We start from the raw sequence: 23499 nt of genomic DNA, 5'->3' as shown, positions 1-23499 counted from the left end.
ATCTATTCTGATCATTCCATATATTCTCATGAAATTTATGCTTGAATATGTATTGGGGTTGTGATGAGAAAAAAGATCTATGTTGATCATGAAAATCTCTCTTCTACCCTGACCTATATGTAGTGTGCTTTCTTTAGTTTGTAAGTGTATTTTCATTGTCCTTAGACCACACCGACGATCAGCAGGACCAAGCAGTGGCAGTGAAACAGACACACCCAGAAGAAGGTAGGTGCCCATCCTCAAGAGCTTCATGTATTGCTAAAATCCATTGTTACCTTGAAAGTGATTGTTGTTGGTGGAGCTGAATATGTTAAAACAATGTTTTAGTTTAGGAGTCATGAGGTGGCTGTCAGCAGAGCTGTGTTGTCTGTTTGAATGTAGTTATTGCCAACTTTGGGTAGGTGTATCATTTGCATGAACATGTATACACGTTGCATGTTATGTAGCAAAGAACATTACAGAGCTTCGTCCATGCAGGCTTGGTGTAGAGCAACACAATTGAACAAAAGGGCTGACTTGGTAGATGGAAAATCACCCCCAACTGTTCCTTGATTTCCATTAAATCACCAACATACTAAATCTTGTTCCGGCATTTATATGTAGCTAAGGACGGCTGAGAAATAAGTGGTTTCAGAAGTAACCATACCAACTGCATGGAAGGTAATTGTTAATTTGGGGGAGGGGAGGGGAGGGTGGGTCTCAAAATACAAAGTCTTTAGAGGAAAGTGTGAAACTAAAGTGGAATTTCCAGATGAGTGAGGGAGGACCGTTTAAACCTAAAAACCCTTCCGTGCGGGCCAGCATGGATACTTTCTGGACCAGCATAGTTTACCAAAATTATTGTGGGCATTTGTTAACGTTATAGTCTTTAACTTTCTCCAGATCCAGAGGTCGGAGAGCATACTCTTCCGATGATGACACGGGTAGAAGGAGACGGAGAAGGTAAGAAGAGCAAACATTAGTTCAGAGTCTTTTGTTACTGTTCATCCGAGGCGTCCGCTATCCTGGAACCTAGTTCATGGTTGGTTAATGGTTTGCATTCTGTAGTTTTGATCACTTGCTTATTAACAGTGTCCGGAGAAAGGGCATTTAATTTGTTCAGGCACTGAGCGCCAGAATATAAACACTGTATCAAAATTGGAGTCATAGGGCACTTTCAATTTGTCAGAATTGGCTGGCCAGAACCTTTTTTTCTGACATCTTCTTGCTCCCTAATTTTCTTGCTTGGAACGTTTCTGTTTCTAATGGTCTGCTATTGTTTTTCTTTTCCTTTTTCCAGATGTCGTCATCATCATCACCGAGGCCACCATTCTGCTGAGTCAGGCAGTGACCGAGACTCATCTTACAGCCGAGAAGAACGCAGGCGCCACAGGTTAGGCCCCATTCAGTTGGTCACCAACATCTAATTTCTCCCTACATTGTGACTACTTGATTAAACATTTAAGTCAGGAGAATTAAGGAAAGAATCACCGAAGATGAAATGCCTTGATTTGTAGAGAAAATCTCCCAACTAGTAGCATGAGAAATATATGGAGGACAATGAGGGGAATAGACATGTTGATATTGGGCTGAATTGGTTAAACCTTATGTTCTCTTAGCCATTGACATTTAATTAATGTATTTTTCAACTTTAGTACAGTCGAACCTCTTTATTACGGACACCAAGGGGACAGGAATAAGTGTCTGTATTATAGAGGTGTCTGTTTTAGAGAAGTAGGCTTTGTATGGATTTCAGTCTCTCAGGGACCAAGTGAACTGTCCCTAATAGAGAGGTGTCCGTATTGAAGAGGTATCCGTAAGGAGTCCTCAGGTTCCACTGCAACTGTTAGTGAGCATATGTACTCTAACTGGTTGAAAGTTGTCTCTGTACCTCTATGGAAAAGTAGAATATTTTACTCTAACTGGTTGAAAGGTGTGTCTCTGCACCTCTATGGAAAGATAGAATGTTTTGTGAGGGTTATCTTTTGAAAAGCTCATACCAAAAGAACCGTTTTTCTGAAGAACTTTAGTTCTGTTAAAATAGCAACACTCACATCTAGCGTGATAGAAGTTTTGAAGTACAAACATAGTTTTCAACCAAGCTTTTAATTTTTTATTATTATTTTGCTCTTTCTCAGATCGTCGAGAGATATGGAAGATTTCAGTAAGACGTCAGACGCAGCGCCTTATCATTGGAATGAAGGCACCAGCAAGAGAGAGCGAGGAGGGAGCGGATCTGAGGGGTAGGAAGGATTTTAGCCTGGTTGTCATAAAGGTCTAAATGTTGTATCATGTATCGTACCATCAACAGCCTCACTAATTATAAATGCAATGCTATGGAAGACAAACTCGTAAGCTGATATGTGTAGCTAGCCAGACGGGTTGATGTAAAGCAGTTCCGCACATGTCATCTGTGCCCCGTTGTTCAAAGCCCGATTAAGCTAATCCTGGATTAACGTGAACTGTGATTCGAGTTTAATTACTAATCGGTAAACATTCTTCTAAAAGATTTTTGCCCCTCAGTTTCGGCTTAGGCGTTTCTTTACCTTTAGCTTGAAATTAGGCTTTAAAAAGAGCGAGATGAAAACCTCGATTAACTCGGCCCTGATTATTTGGTGCACCCACAATTCAACATGCCTTGTGTAGTCACATTGAACATTTTGAAATATTCTAATCAAATCAAGTGCGAAAAGAAAGATGATGTGAAATGTTCATTGACTGAGTTTGGTCAGGTCAGATGGGAAAATGTTTGGATCTCAGGTATGGCGGACTCATACACCGCGATCTTGAGCCAGATATGTTCTCCCAGCCTGCCTGAAGTAACGCAGTTGAAAAAAAACTGTATAGATTTCAAACTGTTTATTGTTTGCTTATTTATTTTGTAGATCACATCATCATCACCGACACAGGCATCGCGAGGGTGATGCCAGAAGTGATGGTTCTACTTCAAGACATCGACACAGTAAAGTAACCAGTGATGACCCGGACTCGTAAGTGAAATAATTTGAATTTGGGCCGTGAATATAATCCTAGACCAGTCGGGCACCACAGACCAGTGATATCAGACCCCAGCACAGCACACTCTGTTTTTTTTTATAAGAACCTTTTTTATAAGAACGTCGAGGCTGAGATTAACCAAAATTTTAAGAACGTATTAAGAACATTCCTCAGGCGGAGAGTCGATGAAGAAGGTTTTATCTTGCCAATCTGTATATAAAATCAAGGTAACAAATGTAAATTATCCAAAATATAGCATTAACAATGGTGACACACGTCTCGGTTTGTTATAATCAGCAGTTCTTGATACCATATCTCAGCAGGCAATGTACTTTGATAGGTTTCCTGCATTGACTTACTGAAAATACATCTAGTGAATACCATGTAATTTAAGAACATCTTAAGAACGTTTTCAGCCTCAAATCGCAAAACAAAATAAGAACGTTCAGCCTCAGCTCCAAAATCAGACGTTCTTATAAAAAAAAAAAAACAGTGTAACAGAATTGAGAGTGGTTTTCAGATGAGTGTCGTAAGACCAAAACGAAAGTAATTACTCTGACTGGCCAATCACAACAGACGACAACAGGGTAATGAACCAATCAGAACTCGAAACAAATGTAACCGGCGTTAAGCGCGGGAAACGCATGCGAGTAAGGCTCGTTGGCTTTGGTTTTGTTTCTCATTGGTTGAGAAAATGGCGCGAATTTTGCTGACCAATCAGTGAACGTGGTAAAGCCTAATCAAAGCGAACTTGAAATTTCATTTACGACACGCAAATTGGAAAACGCTCTAAACTGCTTTTAATTCCTTCTTTCCATCAATTGTGAAACTTATAGCGACGTTTTTACTTCTTACTAACTTTTTTGTCTGTAGATAAGTTACAGTGCACATTCAAATGAAAGCTTTTGTGTGGTACTTTCCTGTAGTACCGCTTGTTATAGTTATTCTTTTTAGACTGGTCAGACATGCATTGATCCAGCGGGTGAAATCCTCAAGTGTTTCAATATTATTTTATTTTAGGGGGATGGTCCCAGCGCTGGATGTGATCCACTCAAGAGTAGCTGTGGCTAGAGTCAAGGACGGGAGTGCAGGAAGACATCGGCATCACCGCCATCACCGTCACAGTTACCTAGGTTACCAATCCAGCGAATCGGGATACTCAGCTACGTCTGCGCCCCCAGCAGCAAAGGGCTCCCAGGTGCTGTTAGAATTAGGCCCAGAGTCAGCGCCGTCGCCAAAACATGTGCCAGGTTAGTGAAATGCTTCATTTTCATGGGGCAATGCCAAACGTTGTTTATTTTGAGGTTGAATCATAAGAATTCAACGAGGATAGAGATGAAGATAATACTATAAAACTGTGACCCATTTGCGTAGATTTTATGCCTCTTTACTGAAACAAGTGCATTGCAGTTCATGGATTATTTGAACAAAAAAATTTGAATGCTTTCCGTTCCTAGTATTTTTTTTTTTTTTTTTTGCACATCATGTTGTATTCGTGGAATGAGCAAACGCTCGCAGCAAGAGTATATGGAGCTAAGCAATGTTCTGCTGAGTCATCAGAAGGTGTCTGTTTCAGAGGAAATGTTTTATGATTTGCCAAACATGTAGTCTGTATCGTAGCAAAAAAGCACAAGGGTTAGACGTCACACTCTTTTCTCTGTTCAGGAGCAATTTTCCCAATGTTACCAACACACCAGCCGAAGAAATGTTTAGTGGGAGATTACTGGATACTGTTATCGAGACCTGCTTTTAACGAAATAGGCGTTTTCTTGCTTTTAGCGAGAAAAAAGCAAGAAAACGTTTATTCTTTGAGAATTTTAACCCTTTTCAATCTCATTTGAACTACTAGGAAGACACACTCACCCCGCCATGTTCGCTTTTCAATACAGACAACTTTTGCAATCTCGGAGAATCGTAAAAAAGGAAAAAAGAAATGAACTGTATGTTTTCCTTTTCCAGCTTCCACTCCGACAGGGCCGGTGATGACTACAAACAACCATCACTCATTACCCAGAGGGCCCTCTCTGGGACACGAACAACAGGGGATGTTTTCGAGCCGAGTGGCGTCATTGCCCAGAGAGGGAAGCCCCGATAAAACGGGCCAATACCTGAAGCTCGAGTACCCTAATGGAGTTATTATCCACGATACACGGAATCAAGGACGTATTCCCAAGTAAGCCGTAGTTCTTAGTTGAATATTGGAAATAGTAATGTCTGTTCAGTTGTTAATCTTCGGAATCGTTTGCTGTGCTCTGTTTAGGTAAGTTTAAAAGTTGTCATTTGTGTTCTCAAGCCAATCAGAGTAGACTTTCTCAAGGTCCATTTTTGGGACACTTTCGTCGATGTCATCGTCAGTGTCCGGCTACTTGTAAAAACTCAACCTGTGGGTTACATGTGTTTCCCGCGCTTGGCATCAGTCACGTGTTTTTACTGAGTGTTCTGATTGGTTCACCTTGTCAGTTGCCTTTACTGCCGACGTTTGGTCTGATTGATTACACTACATTTGAAACGGCTTGTCAGTCTAAGCTACATTTGCATTAGGCGGGATGTTACACACGGCAAGAAGATGTTTATCGTTAGCAGGAACAAACCATTTGGGATCAACGTTGAATAATGGTTGGGTTTTTTCAAAACTGGATAGCAAGTGACAGGTGGTAATTACTATTTACATTGTTAGGCGACTCTGTGTGAGGTGTTTGGAACTCGGAAACTGGAGAAATAGCTTACGTTGTACGCCTTCTCGACGCACAGTTCCAAACGGGAAAAGAGGAGTACCTCTGTAGATTCCTCGAAATCTGCGTATGGAATTTCATTCTGACCTATTTGTTTATAAACTGAAATTTCCGGATTTTTCATGCAAATAATAAATACCCAAGTTTTCGTGCAACCAATGCAAGGAATGTTACACTGTAGTGTAGCGAGGAGGCAGCGAAGCCGAGTGGTGAGCCCGGGGGCCAGACTTAAAATCCGGATGTGCTGCGTTGATGTTTCGAACACGTTTTTAAAAAGCCAGCTGGTTTGCTTTTTGCCAGTTGAGATTTTAACCCGTTGTGGTCGGATAAGATTACATTTTCTGATTACTTTAGTGGAAAAGTCGAGTGCGCATGGACGTTTCTTACACTTACAGTTTTTACGAGGCAAGTTGCCTGACGCACTGCACAGTTTAAGACCGTTTTGTGTTAAGGTTAGTCATGAATCTTTATCCTCAGTGGAAGCTAATTAAATATATTCTTTTCCCTTCTCGCAGCCATGTTATGTACCAAGCGGCGTTGCAACTGAATGGAGCAGCCCGGTCAAACTACCATAATTCACCAGGAAAACACGCGGCCAATGATTATATTGAAGTGGTTAGTAATCATATCACCTCATATCGCTAATAATAATATTAAATAATCAACTTCATTTAAGTGTCAAGATACTTTAGCACGTATGCTAATTGGAGACACAACACAAAATGATTAAATACAAATCAAATATTAAGTATGCAAATCAAATGTACGTACAATACCGTAAGAAATTACCAATAACGTTTCTATTAAAGTTTGATATCTATGAACTACAGAGAAAACAGTTAGCTTCACAATCATTACTAACTAAAGTTGAATGATCCATCTGTCTTATTTGCTTCTTAAAAACGTTTCAAATTGGTCACATTTCTAGTGTCCTTAGCTATGCGGCGCCATAGTGTCTGCCCAAGATACTGACTCTGTTGCAGTAGAGATATTCCTACTATACTACTTTGATAGGCGATGAAGGAAACATGTGTTAATGTTGTCTCTCTCGTTACTTCTTAGGTGTCAGGTCCGTCCAAGAGAGGAGAGCCCCTTCCATATTACTACCCCAACCCTGCTCAAGGGATTAATCCGAGCAGTAAATCGACTGTCCTTTAGGTTGGATGACGGAGGACCACAATACAACAATACTTCGAAGAGAACAGACGCTTCTCCTTCATGACGTATACCTTTTCCGAGGGGAAACCGGAAAATCTATTTCCATGGAAATGCTTGCAATTTTCGTGGAATCGGGCTGAGTGTCAATGTTGTTATTTTAGCAAAGAGAGAAATGGACTGGCAAGCTGAATTGTGATTGGCTGTTATAGGTCACATGGTTTCTGATATCCTAAGGGTACTCTGAGGAGTGACTGGCGGAAATGGTCTATTTTTCTTGAGACTCCGATTACGGATTACTTCTCATTTTCTCCCTACCATTTTGTGAAGGAGTGGGAATGTAGGGTGAGGGGGGGGGGGGGGGGGGAGGAGGTGGTGGGCAAGACAATCAGCCACAACTTCAATTTGCTCGACCCAGAGTTATCTCGGCTAAGAACTTTGGATGAGGATTACAAAATAAAACATGCGGTACAGGGGGTGGAATTTAGATTTTGACACATGCTTTAAGGGGCTAATAATATTTAGAGTCAGTAAATTGTCGTTATTTAATTCGTAATCATTGTCCATGTTGGGTTTATTACACTTTTTGTTAACATCTTTGTTTTCAATGCATTCGTTGCCGTATCTTACGTCTTGCTATTAGAAAGGATCGAAGAACGTTTATTGCAAGCTGGACGCTATATTTTCGCCTTTTGGATTTATTGGAAACTTTTTAGATTGCAGGACAAGGGCAACTTTGTACACGACTTCAAATTTTTTGTAATGAGCTGCTGGTTTGATCAAATTATCGTAGTATTTAAGTTCAGCACGGAAAACTTTACACGGTCTCTTTTGCACTCACAATGACAACATTTGTTTTTAAAAAAAGCTTTTATTTTCACAAATTTATCTTGTACATTTTTCAGAATATATTTTATGCTGTTATTTAACTTTTCTCGTGTTTTTAGCTTGTATGATATGCAGAGCCGTTTTCTTATCACTGCAGCAAAACTAAAGCTCAATCTTAGAGGATACTAGTGACTACTGTTTTTAAACGAGTAAAAATTGGCCTTGAGAATGTTTTGTTCTGCTTGACTCAGGGTCGTGTACGAACACACTTCCTCAGGGCCAATGAAATTACAGCTCTCCAGGAGTTGCTAGAGAACTGTTGACTAAGCGTCATGCACTTTCAGTCAAGAAAACAAAATCATTTGTACTCTACCCCAATTTGTCCGCAGCTGAAAGAGGTCTTTGCCCAACAAAAGCGAAGTCTAAATTACCATAACTTCTTTAAGAAGTGACGATGACAGAGCTTGTTGTTTATTAATGTTGTATTTACTGATAAATAGATCGCAACGATATGAGTACATGCCAAGGTGTCCTACAGCTATCCAGCACTTGAAAGAAAATATTTGTAAATATGCTTATGCTTCACCTACGTGCGACTGTATATTTATCCACGGGAATGTTTAATATGTCGTCAGAATGTTTATATACTGAGGATATCAAATAAGTTGTTATTTTTTCCAAGACATTATTCCGGCATGTCTACAATCTCCCAGAACGGGGCAGAGGGGAGGAGCTTACAATGTGACAGTGGTTCTTGTGGTAACTTTTTGTTTGGGGGGAGGGGTCGGTACCATATGCTGTTTCAGGATGTGCCTTTCTATTACTCTATAAAAAATCGAATACAAACTTTTGGTACTTGTTACAAGTAAAAGTAAACATACCGTATTCGTATCGTCCATATTGAACTGGAACCAGCTTGCACTCGAGGGTTCAGCAGGGAAATATTTTCACATGTATATATTTTTGATATATTCCCCTGTAAGAGCCTCGATTGCAAACCAGATCCACTTCAATACCGAGAATACAAATGCGATCTCTTGGAGCTACCCCACAAAACAAAGTTTTAGTGCCTTTTAGAAGTTATTCACAGAGCAGAACCAGCATCATGTTATGAGCTCCCACCCCTTACCCCCCTTGGAGTATTATTCTCTTCACTCAAGACGTTCTTACGTTGTTGTTAAACGACTTAGATAAATTTTGTAACATTTTAATATTATGTCCGCAGTAGAGTTTTCAATTTGTTCTCAGACAAAAGAAAACCTTTCATATTATTTATAGCACGGTGTTAAACCATCTCGGCCTGGTTTATGATGTAAATGAGGCACAAAAATAAAGGCGTGAAGTTTTTGAATGAGTTGGTCGTGTCATGCTCTGCCTTCTCTTCGTTCATAATAGGAGTTTGTAGGAGACTGTTTTCCTTGGGAGTAAACTAAAGCCAGAGTTTGTGTTGATTGGTTTATGCACGATGTGGTACTCCCTTTTATGGGTTTGCCAACGTACGGTGGAACCTCGGTCTAACGAACGATGTTCTGCAGCCAGGCCTTTGAAAATGTATGAAAAGGGCCTCAAAGCCCTCGATATAACGCATCAATTTCCCTGGTCCCTTGACACTTCATTCAATCGAGGTTCCACTGTAACATTCTCCTTTGATGGTAATTTTAAAATTTTGATACAGGCCTCGGAACGGAGGACCGTTAACACCGCTGGAAAGATGACCTTAAAGTTAGGAAAACGGCCAAGTTTGAGAGTGTTGTCTTTTAAAATAGCGAAGATATAGTTTCATGAAACGGTCAAAACTTGATCGTCTTCATGCAAGCGTTTGCAAAAATTCTTGAATTTACGGAACTGCATCTTCGTTATTTTGAAAGTAAGACTCGTTAACTTTACCGTTCTACTAATTTTAAGGTGATCTTCCCAGAAGTGTGAATGGTTATAAGTTACCTGGGATCCGTCAAAATTCAAATTTGCAAATGGTTATGAATTGGTGTGATATTTTTAAGTACGTTCCTTTTGTATGTTCGATTATGATTGTGATTTATTGATCAAAATGTTCTTGGCAAATAGACATATTCGTATTCTCGGTATTGAAACTGGGGATTACAAATACGGGCTATTGCACATGCGTACAGTAGCCGTACATACCAAGAGCTTATCGAGGTGGGTAATTCAAAAACGTTATCGTCCTGGGGCCGGTTCCTGGAAGGAGGAATAAACTATACCAGGTATAACAGTTATTCCAGGGATAAATCTGCTATTCAAGGAATACAGAATTTATTCCGGGGATAAAGGTATTCCTGGAATAAGGCACACTGATTTATCTCTGGAATAGAGTTATTACACCTTTCAGGAACCGGCCCCAGGGCTCAGTTGCTCGAAGCATGGTTAGCGCTAACCCGGGTTAAATACCATGACAACCTATAGGTTTTAATACCTCTTAACCAATGGTTAGCGCTAACCATGCTTCGAGCAACTCAGCCCTGGTTGCAGTCTTTGGTTTAACAATGGTTTCCGGCTTTTAGAATTTGTAGGAGGTCAATGTAATCTTGTACCCAGATCTCCCACGGTCAGGCATTTCTAAACCAGCGGTGAGTTCTAGGTCAATGGGAACGATTTTCTTTCTTCACAACACAGGTTTACCAACTTCTTTTTATAGGTGGACTGTGCTTAGAAAAAATTTTCCAACTTGAAACTTTATAATCTCTGAAAAATACGTGGTTACCCCCAATTAATTTTCTTTTTGGATTCCAACAACGCTTCCTAAGCGGGTTTCTAAGATCTTCTTTTGCCACATGTTCCACGCAAAAAATACCTTTTAATTAGTAGGCACCGTCCTTAAGAAATCAGAGCCTCTCGGACCATAATCGGACCATCCCGCATGCGTAGAACGCATACGCAGTAACAAAAGAAGGCACCGCCCCTTATACCTATACTGTCATGGGAGCGAGGCAACAGGGTGAAAATACAAAGGTTTGTTTGAAAGTCTACACTGGGCAGAAACTGTAGATTCGAATATATATTTTTGTGACCTTTAGAAGTGAGTTCAAAGACACACCGGATAGTAATTAATTTTGAGGACAAAATCCATTTGAATTTTTTCCAAACGTCTTTTTTTTCCCTGAATTTTTGTGAAAGGAAATATATGGCGTAAACGCGTTTGAGACCAAAATTGAAACGGATGGCTGCGAACTCGATATTTACTCTGTTGCTTTCTTTGGACTCCTATGTTTTGAATGGCCTTCAATTCTTAGACGACTTAGACAAACCGTGGCATGAAGCATGAGAGTGTCCACATCAGTTAAGAAATTAAATTCTTTAAACAGGATGCGATCGCAGGGACGAATATCAGTAACTGAAGAAGTAATCATCAAATCAAGGGTTATTTGGTACAAGCAGGCGGGAGGGAAGATTAACAGTTGTTACATAAAGCTATGACTAAGTACGAGGAAGAAGTACTTGAGAGGAAGTTGAAGCCTTTCTATGTATTGAATAACATAACATAACTGAATGTCTTTACATAGTAATTTCTAGATAAGTGATATCACGAGTCCATGGTTGCTATTCTAACTGTTCAATATCTGGCACGCTGAAGGCTTACCAGGACGTGCTTAAAAAAACTGACAAAACGTTTTCTAAAACCACAGAGGGGAAATTGTGGGATGGAAGCTGTTCCCGAAAGCTAAAGGAAATACTAGCGGATGAACCTTGGATGGGACTGAAATAACTCGGAAATCCTCTTGAACTAACAAATGGAGATCTGTCGTTACTTTTAAAAAAAGATATTTATTTAATTTTAATGTGAGAGAAGTTTCACTTTGGACCACATTCCATGCAATGGATTAGGAAATATAGTCTAGCTGTTGTGTGTCTATTAAACAGTGGCTTTTCTATGTGTCCATCGTGGACCCCAAGCTTATCGCCTTTTTTTAAAATTTATTTATTTTGGCCTTAGAAACACTTTGATATCAAACCAGAGAAGATCAGAATGAAAATGGAATGACAATCGATGATAATCTCGTACCCCGATCTCAGTCGTCGGTTCGGGAATGTCGAAATGTGAGATCTCCCCTCCGCCTGACCGTGGGAGATCTGGGTACGAGATTAAATCGATGATGAAGAGGTCGAAGAGATTGAATTAACCGTATTTCCTGCCCCCCCCCCCCCCCCCCGGGGGGGGGGGGTACTTGGGTTCAGTTTTGCTGGGTATGTGCCGCTGGCCTCTCAGAGCCCCTGCCCCATTATAGGCTATTTTGTGGCCAGTTATAGACCCCATCTTAGTCACTTTTTGGGAAAATGTAATTTTCGTGATCCCAACTAAGTCACTTTCTATTTATGCATCTACTTTCAAGAACGGAATGTAATGCGAGGTGATTTTTACATTTAATGAACAACAACTTTCTGAACTTTTTACCGAGACCATTTTGAATCCCTACTTAATAGAATTTTCTTACCCCCAAAATCCGAAAATGTGCGACCCCATTCTAGTAACTCTATTGAAAATGCAACCCCATTCTAGTCAATCCAGTCGTGAAAATGCGACCCCATCCAGCGGCACATCCAAATTAGCCTCTTATAAGGGAGTACCCCCTCCCCCCGGGATTTCCTGATGCCGTGACTTGTTTCTTAGAAGATAATTAAAGATTAAAAACTTTCTCTGGTTATAAAATTGAAAAGGTATAAGCTTTCGACAACCGTCCTGTTGTCTTCAGCGGATAAAAATATGAAGAGTATGTGAAATGAGGACTAATAAATACAAAAAATGTACAATAGAGGTGAGTGTTAAAAACACTATTTGTTAAGAAGAAAGAAGAGTAAGGTATTGATCAGGGAGTGGGCATAAGTTATTGTTGACCAGCGTCAACGGTTTTCGCGGTATGCCAGGACTCAAGGGTCTTAAGGTGGCGATTATTGGACTTGTCAATGATTGAGGCATTCTCAAAGTCAATCTGGTGGTTTTTGGACCAAGTATGTTTAGCCACATTAGAACCTTTGGCGCACATTTTCACGTTTCTAGCATGTTCTTTATTCCTAATGTTAAACGACCTTCTAGTTTCATCAATGTAGCTCCACGAACATCTAGTGTGGTGAAGGGAATTTTGTAGACAACGTTGCATTGATCTACTTTTTCAGGACGAAATTTGAGAACCAGGAATTCTTGTTGGAGTGTTTTTAGAGGTTTATTGGTAACTTGTATGTCCTGTTTATTGAGAAACCTCGTTAACGTTGATTTGTCAACTCAGGCTACGTCAAAAGAGCTTTAGGCAACTTAACACTGAAAGCAAAGCTCTTCCATTAGTAAATAAAAGAGATAACAAATTAGTATCGCAACGTTGAAGAGGATTGGAGAAAAATCTATTCTTTACTGTTTCAGTTGTTGCGGTGGAGTAATCACCAATTTATTGCTGAATTACCAAATTGCGTGTGATAGACCTTAGCCCGTGAACAGGCTCCCTAGTGGGGTATAGGGCGAAGACAAAAATCGAGATCGGAGAGGGGGCATGGCAGCATACCGCGCTTCGTTCGCCCTGCTTGCCGATTTTTCTTTTCGCCCTATACCCCGCTTGGGAGCCTGTTCACAGGCTAGATAGACTTATGTACGATGCAACTTCATCACATTCTCGTGCCAAGAGCCGCGTTCCGTGACGTTTGCCAAAAGGGACGTGGCTCGAATACCCAGCAGTCATTTATTTATTTAGTTTATTCAATTATTCTTTCTTTCTCTTCACCCACGTACAGTGTATATTTTATATGAAGTTCGTACTGTATAAACGTATTAAAATGATGAGCAAAGATGAATAAATACAAAAAAATGTGTCTATTTTACGTAGTCACAATGTACGTGCTTGCTATTTGATATAGCGGACGTCTGCAAGAGTACCTATTAATCAGGGTATGTGTGTGCAACATAAAAGATGATATTCTCTTTAAGATTCAATTGAAGCTGACAGTTTGTTGGTGTATGTGAAGTCTAATTAGATTCCGGCTCCGATCTTCCTTCAGAAGAACGTGGCCGGGCGCACAGGAATGGCGCCATTAAGCGTAGGCGGCGGCGTAATTCGATCGGGAGTTGTCGGCTCGATTTCCGAGCCATTTGTGAGTCCGGTTTTCATCCTCTGATACTCTCTGATACTCAGTTTCGATCAAGAGGAAATTAGCTTCTAGCCAGCTTGATGAGTTAGTTCGTCAAAATTAAAAATGTTGCTACATTTCCGGTTTTGAAAAAGATTTAGAAATAAACAGCTCAAACAACGAGTGTGATGTTGACGATGATGACGAATGATATAGTTCCCAATAATGCGAGTGGTCACATTTGAGATTTATCAGTGACTCGAAGTAGAGAACAGTCTTGATCTTTAGTCTTTATTTCACACAATCAAGCAATTGTGGAGGATCAAGGAGCAGAGATGGTGCAGTGGTGAGAGCAATCACCAATGTGGCCCGGGTTCGATTCCCGGACTCGGCGTCACATGTGGGTTGAGTTTGTTGTTGGTTCTCGTCTTTGCTCCGAGAAGTTTTTCACCGGGTACTGCGGTTTCCCCTCTCTTCAAAAACCAACACTTCTAAAATCAGCCTAATTTGATTCGGAAAGTGTCCCCACTTAGTATCGTGCGCTAAATGCACTGACACTTAAATACAGTGATTTTTTAAAAATAAATTTTTGATAAACTTGTACAATAAAGGGAGAAGACAAAAGAACAAAAAGAAAAAGAAAGAAAGAAGGATAACAAGGGCAGATAAAGCTACGATATAATCAAACCAAAGCAGGCTGCCAGCGGAGCTTTCCAGTTGGCTGGTGCCTATTTACACACGAGGGGAAGATGACATTGAGCTGACTCAAAATTAAGTGCAATATTGTAATACGAAAGGGGTCTTGCACCTTCACTGACATTGAGTGTAATATTGCACATTGTTGGGCGACAACAACGTTAGGACACATGGTAATGGATGTAGCTTTAGCAATTTGTTTTATCAACTTCGAGCTCTAAGACGGACAGTTGATAGACCAAGCTCTGGCTAATTAAGCATATGCGTTTCAGAGGAAGTTGACGCCCTTCTAATTATTGAATATTATTTTCAATAAATCGTACTTTCCAGATCATCGCTCAGTCAATAGTCCTTGTTTACTATCCGTAAATATTCATTTTCTAGCACACTGAATGCTTGCCAAAACTTGCTTAAAAAAAACTGGCAAAACGCTTTCTAAAAGCTGAATTGGAAGGTGAGATTGTGGGATGGAAGCTGTTCCCGGAAGCTGAAAGGGATGCTAGGGGATGAACCTTGGATGGGACTGAAACGTGAAGCGTAAAAAGGCTAAAAATAAGTCGGAAATCCTCTTCTTTCGGCATGTCCTCACGCCTTAAAATCACTGCTAAAAGTTCGATGGGGGGAGGGTAAGGGATGGGAGGGGATGGGCTAGGGTCCCACTGAGTTGCCGGTTCACATTATACTCATCACATTGAAGCATTTCATCTAAGCCTGTTCTTGTTTCTCTATACCCATTATTTTCAGCTCTGTCGCAATACAGAAACACGTCGGAGAAACTAAACGGGAATGTTTAGAATGTGTTACTACAGGTCGAGGGAACAGCAGAAGAGATGCCCGGAGTCGGGGGGGGGGGGGGGGAGAGGAGAGAAGTTGTCTCCGATCGGAAGCCCCTCAATACGCAATACACCAAGAACATTGCATCGTGATCTTTTTTCTTTCGCCGGGAATTATATGTTCCCTGCGAAACTCATAAGAAAGATACCGAGTAGAATTATTTTTACTGGGGTTCAATATGCTTTACAACATGGTCTGTGAACGAAATCCTCAAGTGTGATCTCATTCTGAAGTAGGGCTGAATTGGTGAACAGCTCGAAAACGCAACACTAATAAGCCGACGACGTCCCCCACCCCGCCTCCTCCCCCCCCCCCCGACATTCTGGCGAGAAACAGTAAACAGGACTAGTCTTTGCACAAAGCTTCCCGTTCCTCATAATGTCACATTTTGTTTATTTACGCTGCTGTGGTATCAAATTGACCCACGTCATGGGGCTGTTACTTTTAATTATTATTGTTATTGGGTTAAATTACAAACAGATTTGTATTGTTTGATTACAAAGACGATAAGTGGCTTGGCATTGAATTACCGCTCTTTAAAGGTATCAACTACTGACAAGCACATTCTTTTACTTGAACGGAACCCGTGGGCAAAGAAGATTAATTTCCAATAGTCCATCTCGCAACCATCTTCCTCCGTTTATAAAGAGCAAGTCAGCTACTTCTCTTGTATTATCACGTCTGCTCGCCGGGCGCAAGCAACAAGCTCAACATGAAGGCGACAGTTGTGATTTGTTTTACCTTGATCGTGGTTTCCGCCGTGACCTATGTTGAGAGGTAAACACAACGTTTAGAATTTACACATTCGCAGCCTTCCACTATTATCCTCAGTGCTCAAAAATTCTTTCTTTGTTATGACCATGAGTCTTCGCTATTTTGATTTGCTTTATGTTTTTACTAAATCTAAGTGTGTCAAAGGATGCACTTCCTGAAACGTGCTTACATGTACATGAGACACAAATTCAAATTTCTTTTTCAAAAATGATATTGTTGCAAAATTTTTGACAAAGTGCTGCAAAATAGCTTTTGTTTCATTGAGTGTCACGCTTTAGAAGTCTAGCCGGTATAAAAAGCGACCACAAGAGTGAAAATTCACAATTATTACCTGACAATAGTTCTATCTCTCAATCACGTTGACATATTAAATATTACCTTTGCGCAATTACTAGCATGTTTCAAAACTAAAGGTACCTTAAACAGACTATGGCGGTTTAGTTCACCCTGTGCTGTCAATCCCAAGCAAAATGTTTTAGAAACCATGACTTTCCCAGAAGGTTCATGATAACATGAAGGTTGCTGTGTAACTTGAGTTTCAGGTCTTGACAATTTCAAGCTGCTTGCGCAGACAGCCGTGCTTGTCTTTTTCGTCGCAATGCTATGAGATGCGTCATCCCTTCTAGATTATTTTGTCTTTGTTTCATCAGTCCTTGAAAATGTGGGTGTTTCTTCTCATACAGTTCCAAAGATTTAAAAGAAAACTCAGCAAAACGTTGTTTGATATGTATACGTGTATAATTTTTGGCCTGCGTGGTATGGTAAGAAATAAATTGCGCGCAAAGCACAGTGTAGGTTTTCATGACCTTCGTCAAGTAAACATAGCCTCTCCTTTCATAAATCTCGCTAAAGCCAGCTACTTTTACTGGCTCCAGTAGCTTTTACACCAAAATTTGCCATTTTATAGAGAAACTCAGTCTTAGGATTGTTAAATGTTTCCATACATCAAGGGGTCATCAAGTTAAAGTTCACTGTAGCTCCCTGAAGTTTTCATAAGAAAACTCTGATTTCATTTTTATTGTCGTGTTTACGGGAGGGAATGAATGAAAACAGAATTAAAGCATTCCAAACGCGTGGCAAATCTCTGATATATAAACATGAATCCATCCAAAAATAATTCATCCGAGGATTTCTGGTGACAAGGTGTTAAAGCGTGAAGAATTTTACACGTAACATTCGCTGAGAACGAAACGTTTCAGCATTGTCAGAAATGCATATAGATTTAATCGTTTTAGCTTGTCAGGATATACTACAACGCAATCGTGCGAGAGGGAAATAAATCATTTTTTTTTTGGTCATGTTCTGTTCTTTGTCCGATTTTGTGAGCATTTTTTCCAGAGTTTTCAATTACGTCATAATTACATCATTGGCTAGGCCCAACCTCGTTCACAGTACGAGGCAAAGACGTGCTGATCGTTATCTGCCGTGTTCGGAGTTTCATTCAATTTAACGTTCTGAAAGTCGAATTGCGAAACGAAAGCCAATGTAATGCTTCATTGAAAAAGCTGTATCCTTTCCATGAAAACATGAAGTTTAGAGGGAGTAAACTTTTCTACATTCCGATGGAAGATGATCTTTTCAAGAGGGTAAAACAAGCCGGACGCCTGTCTTCAGATGAGGTCAATATTTTTTTTTTCTGCCATGTACTTTACTAGCTGCATACTTCAGTATCTGTGCTCTGCATGATGCGTGATTGTACTGTGTTATTCTTGTTAAGTGCTTTGGCTACTAGCCTGGCATGTACACCAGGGCTCTCAACCTCACACGTCTTCAAATATGGAGAATATGATTTCCCCGGCCAGCAATGACAAAGCGCCTTACAGAGGCGTCGCATCAAGGTCAAATTCACGGCTTCAGTGGGGTGGGGAAGGGGCGGGGGGGGGGGGGGACGTACATGAAATCATGGTCAAGAGAGAGACTACGACAAATAGCAAAATCTGTCAATTGTCTGGGAGATTACCAACATAAATCTGGAGACCAGTAGATAGGGCTCAAAATCAGGAGGTTATAGAGAGAGACTGAACAACAAAGAGGAAAATTCGTCAATTATCCGGGATACAGACATAAATCTGGAGACCAAAAGATAGGGCTCAAAATCTGGAGATTACAAACATAAATCTGGAGACCGGGAGATATGGTTCAAAATCTGGAGACTTCCGGATTATCCGGTAGAGTTGACAGCCCTGGTACAGTACAATCGTGCACAACTGCCAAGGCTCAACATATTTCACCTACCATATTTAGAAAATCAAGAATGCCACTGCTAAAGTTTTGTTGACAATGGTGCCCAAAGTGCGCGTGCTATATTAGGCGTGCCAGTCAGTAGTACACGTCAGATTGCTAAGCAAATTTTTCACAAACTTTTGAGCAGGGTCATCACTATAGAAAACTTTATTTTTTAATAACTTGTTGCAGTATAATGAAACATCAATTTTCTTTTTAAATCAATACAAGAATTTAAACCACTTTCACAGAAGGACAGAGGTGTCAAAATAGATTTGTCAACGCATGTGCAAAGGAAAGATCTTAAAAGTCCTGCGCATGTGCCATTTTCATTGGCCAATAAAAATGAAGAAAGTGACTTATTTTACCATTCTGAGAAAACATCTGGGTACAAGTTTAGCCCATTTGGTTGTAAGGTTGGCTACAATAGCTCTCCCCTGTGCGACATTTGACACCTGCAAACTCAACTGTAAGCATTCTAGACTTGATGAAATCTGAGCATTTCCTTTTCTTATATAGAAACAATTTTTTAGTAAAATGTGGGCATTCTCTTTGTTTATAGAGTAAATAGGAATTGTAGCACACAGTGTTAATCCTAAGGCATTTTAGGGTATTCTGTTGTTATGCACCAATCAATGCAAAACTTCACCATCCCCAAACCTGACAAAGTTGCGGCTTTTTAAGTTTTGAAAATTGCCTTGTTTAAATTCCCACCCTTGCATGGCCAAATTCAAATGTGCTACCCTAATTTTCTATTTGATTTTGCACATACATTAAAAAACACCGCAAAGTTTGTGGCGGACCCTTTTTGGTGGGTTAGTGGCTTCCCTTCCAATGGTGACATTTCCCCCCCTTGAACTCATCCATGGGTCAGGAACCGCATGTATTCCGCCAGACAACAGGAAAGATATAAACGTGACCTTTGAGGTTCAAATTCCCCATCCCACCCAGGTAAAGTTCAAACCCCCACCCTCTGGAAGGTCTTTTGCATCAGATTTGCTACTTCCTGAGCCCAGAAAATTGGTTTGAATTGATCGGCACAGTAAGGTGATTGATTTATGTATACATGCACAAAATTGTTACTGCACTTATATCCTGCACATTATAGGATGGTCTAGGAAACCCTGGTTTCTTAATTGCATTGCCTCAAAGGTATTTTTCCATGGTTTATGACTATGGGGATAAAGTAAACGTTAGCAGGGGCTGTGGGAATAGAAAAAGAAAATTGGGCTTACAATTTATTTTTTTTAGATATCCTGCACCTGTAAGATTAAACTTCAAGTTGGAGTAAAATGTAAACTGCTATATATTGTTACTGTAATGTATGTATTTGAAACCTTTTTAGAATTATTGTTGCTTAATTATTGCTTAGCAAGGTTTTAGTTATTTTCTGATTACCAGTATGTTTCAAGTTCTGTCATCAGGGTTTTTAGGTTAAGTCAAACTTCATGCCAAGGGAGCATTATTTTTTTTTTCTTCCTTCATAGTGGTTACCTTGTAACATCCCCAAGAATTTTCCGTGCCGGTAGCACTCAGAAGCTATCTGTCAGCCTGTTTTCAGTGTCTGTACCATGGATGATCAATGCCACAGTTTCCTACTCAAGGAGATCCGGAGCTAAAGGGATCATTGCTAAAAATGGGGCAGAGTTCACCAGCCTTTCTGATGGCACCCTTGACCTGATGGTATGCTTTCACTGCACCTTTGAAGAACACACGGACTCTGAACTTCAATCCCAACTAAAGATTTGCATGTTTTTTACTGCTGTCAATATAATTACGGCGCGAACTGAATGACCACAAAAATACAGAAACCAACAAAGTAAATCGATATCCTCCAATCGCAGTGCACAAACCTGACCTTTTGAAGCACTTGAGCCAGACGTTTTTGTTTTCTTATGGGTCTATAGCTGCTGCAGTGATTCACAGCAGTGAAAAGTGTAACGGTCAGTTGAATCTTGAAGTTCAGAGTCGGCATGTTATTGAAAGGCATAGTGAAGTGTGGTAGCCTTTGTGGTAATCGATCAATAAAATCGTTTTCAATCAATCTGATCCATGAGTCAGTCAGTTTGTGAGTAAATGAGTCAATTAGTTGGCCATTCAGTATAGGGCAGTTTTCAATCTAGTTTCGAAAGTAATTTCGCGTTTCCTTTGGTTTTGCCTTACTTATATGCTCTGTGATTGGTTAGAAAAACTTGCGCCACTTTTTCAGCCAATGAAAACCAAACCAAAACCAACATGCAGGCCACGCACGGGCGAGAGAGACATGTGAGGGTAAAAGGAGCGCCTGGCCGAGAGGCCCACCAAATTGGTTTCCTGCCCCCTATCCAATTACTTAGCATCAAATTGCACGCGTGAAGGAAATTAGCAATTAAAGTCGTTTGTCAATTTATTGCATTCTACCAGGCAACAATCTATGTTTTTGCTTATTCTGCATGTTCCAAGTTTTACACAGATTACTTCTGACTATAGATACCAAGACATTTGAAAGCTGGTAATAGGAAAAGCATTGCAGCAAAGCTTTCTGTGTTTGGAGGTCCAATGGGTGGGAGGAATGTCTTCATAAAGAGTGAAACCATCACTATTGAAATTCCCAAGAGATCTATCTTCATTCAAACAGACAAACCGATCTACAAGCCAGGGCAGACAGGTACATGTATTTGATTTGTACTTAATTACCCTGCAGCTGTTTGTATGTATTAAATCAAAGAAAAAAGAACAAAGAAAAAAACATAATGTCAGATTATTAATTAAAACTATTGTGAATGGATTAAATTACTTCCTAAAATGTTGTTCAGTACCAGTATTTATATTATTGACATATAGTCAGCTACCCTGCGGCTAATCTGCATCTAGGCAGAGTTAGGGCAGCGGGTTGTGTGGAGTGTTTTTGTTATGTACAATTTGTAGAACTTTTATAAAAAATATAAATTTTTTACAGAGATAGGCTGGGGCTTGATTTTTTAAACATCTATTCAGTACTGTATATCATAACAGTCACGTTAGAAAAAAAAGGCCTTAAGACCAATGGATTTTGAACTTATTGTTAGAAAAAGCCAGGGGCAATAGGAAGTGCAATAATAGCAGAAATAATACAATAAGAAATAGTTTCAAATTATGAACAGTGTTTCCACTGTCAAATGTCTCCAGGGGCCACAACACAAGACGTTTCTGGGATGCCCTTCGACTCCCATCCCCTGCTTTCCACAGTATGCCACCAAATGACACTTTTAGCCTTAACACGACAACTTAAACTTCAATTACCTTTTGTGTTATTTTATTTCTAGTGAACATGCGCATTGTCGGCACCGATGAAGACCTGAAGCCGTTAAAGGGAAAGGTTAACTTTTTTATGTTGTCATTTTCACCAAATTACAGGGTAGTTACATGTACCATGCCATATTTACTGATATCAACCCCTTATCTTAGTGGGAGCAGTTTTTAATCACGTGTCAAAAACTTACATTTACTTTCATTGGCTTTCCTCAGCCTTGGTTTAATTGCGTTAATTTAATTTATTAAGCAAAGGTTTGGAATACATGTCATGGAATATTTTAAGCCTGGTGAATAAATGAGAATGATGTATTTTTCAGTAAGTGACACAGGCATACTCGGAAAAAACTTGGAGTGCTCCTAAGACCTTCCGATTAGTAGTTCCAAGTACGCCAAGCACTCTGATTTTTTTCCAAGTATGCCTGTGTCACTTACTTGAATAATACTTCATTCTCATTTATTCACCAGGCTTAACATATTTCATCACATTTATTCCATTGCATTGTATGCAAGATGTTTGTCCCATGAACCTAGTTTAATGGCCTAAGCTCCCACGAGTCTCCTGTAGCTCAGTGGTAGAGCATCCGAACTAGTAATCAGAAGGTCTTAGGTTCGACTCCTCATAGAAGCACTCCATTTTTTTTTCCAAGTATGCCTGTGTCACTTACTGAATAATACATCATTCTCATTTACTCACCAGGCCTAAAATATTCCATCACATTTATTCCATCACGCATATGCCACACATGACATTCCAATCCAAGCAGCTGCATTTATGCAGGATGTTCCTCACATGAACCTAGTTAAGGACGGTGCCTACTATTGTTACTGCGCATACGTTCTGCGCATCGCGAGATACTCGGGTTTCCTATGGGTGGTGCCTACTAATACAGGAATATTTTTGCGCGGTTTAAAACTATACGGATAAAGCAGAACTTACCAAATGCTTTTGATATCTGAAAAGAAAATTGGGGGTAACCATGCATTTTTCAGAGATAATTAAGCTTCAATTTAGGAAAAAATCCCATACATTGCTTTATATTTTGGCGTTTTTTAGAGATATTGTTGCTTAATTATCTCTGAAAAATGCGTGGTTACCCCCAATTTTCTTTTTGGATTCCAATAGGCCTTTTTAAGATCTGCTTTTCTCGCATAGTCATAAACCGCACAAAAATACTTCGGTATTAGTAGGCACCGTCCTTAAATGGCCTTTAAGCTCCCACAAGTCTCCTTTATCTCAGTGGTAGAGCATTCGAACTAGTAATTGGAAGGTCTTAGGTTCGACTCCTGATAGGATCACTCTGATTTTTTTCCGAGTATGCCTGTGTCACTTACTGAATAATACATCATTCTCAGAGTTTGTTTGGTATTGTAAATCTTTTTAGAAATATTGTTGGTTAATTAATCTCCAGAAAATGCATGGTTTCCCCCAATTTTCTTTTTGGATTCCAATAGCCCTTGCTAAGATCTGCTTTTCCTGCATTGTCATAAAAGGCACGATCATTGAACTTTTTTTTTTCTACAACTCAATTGGAGTTCATTTTAGGCAAAAATCAGTCAGCCAGTGTGGTTATTATGATGGTGTGATTTGAGCTGGGTTTGCAAATTGGATGGTTTTAATAAGCAGAAAATGGCTAATGCAGATGTTCCTAATACAGGCCATACATACTATTTTTATCTCTTAAATTAATCAGATATAACTTGTTATTTGGTATACTAACAATAAAACCTATCCTTTCTTGTAGATCTCAAAGATTACTATAACTGTAAGTACATATTGAATTTTGTTTATTCAAGAGTAATTTTTTTTGTAATCAGTGACATTTTTAGCACAATATCTGAGGCAAAAGTAAAAACTGTAAATAAAGTCATGCACTTCATAAAAAAAAGCTTTCAGTTCAGAACAGATCTATTTTTTTTCACATAATTTGTTGTACATTTTTTG

The 23499-nt window shown here is 39.8% G+C and overlaps 2 protein-coding genes across 5 annotated transcripts in view; both read left to right on the top strand.

The window, feature by feature from the left end:
* The window catches only part of LOC146456173 (band 4.1-like protein 4), a 33326-nt gene extending 24281 nt beyond the window's left edge, over positions 1 to 9045 (top strand). The window contains exons 19-27 of one of the 2 annotated variants that reach the window (XM_085093403.1): positions 166 to 225; positions 883 to 942; positions 1280 to 1372; positions 2118 to 2222; positions 2865 to 2969; positions 3997 to 4226; positions 4936 to 5149; positions 6224 to 6323; positions 6771 to 9045. In XM_085093403.1, the coding sequence (XP_084949529.1) occupies positions 166 to 225; positions 883 to 942; positions 1280 to 1372; positions 2118 to 2222; positions 2865 to 2969; positions 3997 to 4226; positions 4936 to 5149; positions 6224 to 6323; positions 6771 to 6866 (1063 nt within the window). In that variant the 3' untranslated portion in view covers positions 6867 to 9045. The remainder of the gene's footprint in view (positions 1 to 165; positions 226 to 882; positions 943 to 1279; positions 1373 to 2117; positions 2223 to 2864; positions 2970 to 3996; positions 4227 to 4935; positions 5150 to 6223; positions 6324 to 6770) is intronic. The other variant, XM_085093404.1, reaches the window with a different exon arrangement.
* A 6817-nt stretch (positions 9046 to 15862) lies between these two features.
* LOC146456171 (pregnancy zone protein-like) overlaps positions 15863 to 23499 on the top strand; it is a 59189-nt gene continuing 51552 nt past the window's right edge. For 2 of the 3 annotated variants that reach the window (XM_085093464.1, XM_085093465.1), the window contains exons 1-5: positions 15863 to 16064; positions 19772 to 19967; positions 20754 to 20931; positions 21569 to 21621; positions 23300 to 23320. In XM_085093464.1, coding sequence (XP_084949590.1) covers positions 16000 to 16064; positions 19772 to 19967; positions 20754 to 20931; positions 21569 to 21621; positions 23300 to 23320 — 513 coding nt within the window. In that variant the 5' untranslated portion in view covers positions 15863 to 15999. Of the gene's footprint in view, positions 16065 to 17548; positions 17681 to 19771; positions 19968 to 20753; positions 20932 to 21568; positions 21622 to 23299; positions 23321 to 23499 lie in introns of those variants that run through there. The other variant, XM_085093466.1, reaches the window with a different exon arrangement.

Source organism: Pavona decussata, unplaced genomic scaffold (genome assembly GCF_977016875.1).
Source record: "Pavona decussata unplaced genomic scaffold, jaPavDecu1.1 SCAFFOLD_260, whole genome shotgun sequence".
NCBI classification, from domain to species: Eukaryota; Metazoa; Cnidaria; class Anthozoa; order Scleractinia; family Agariciidae; genus Pavona; species Pavona decussata.
Note: the sequence above shows the minus strand (reverse complement) of the source record. Positions and strands in the feature narration are given on the sequence as shown.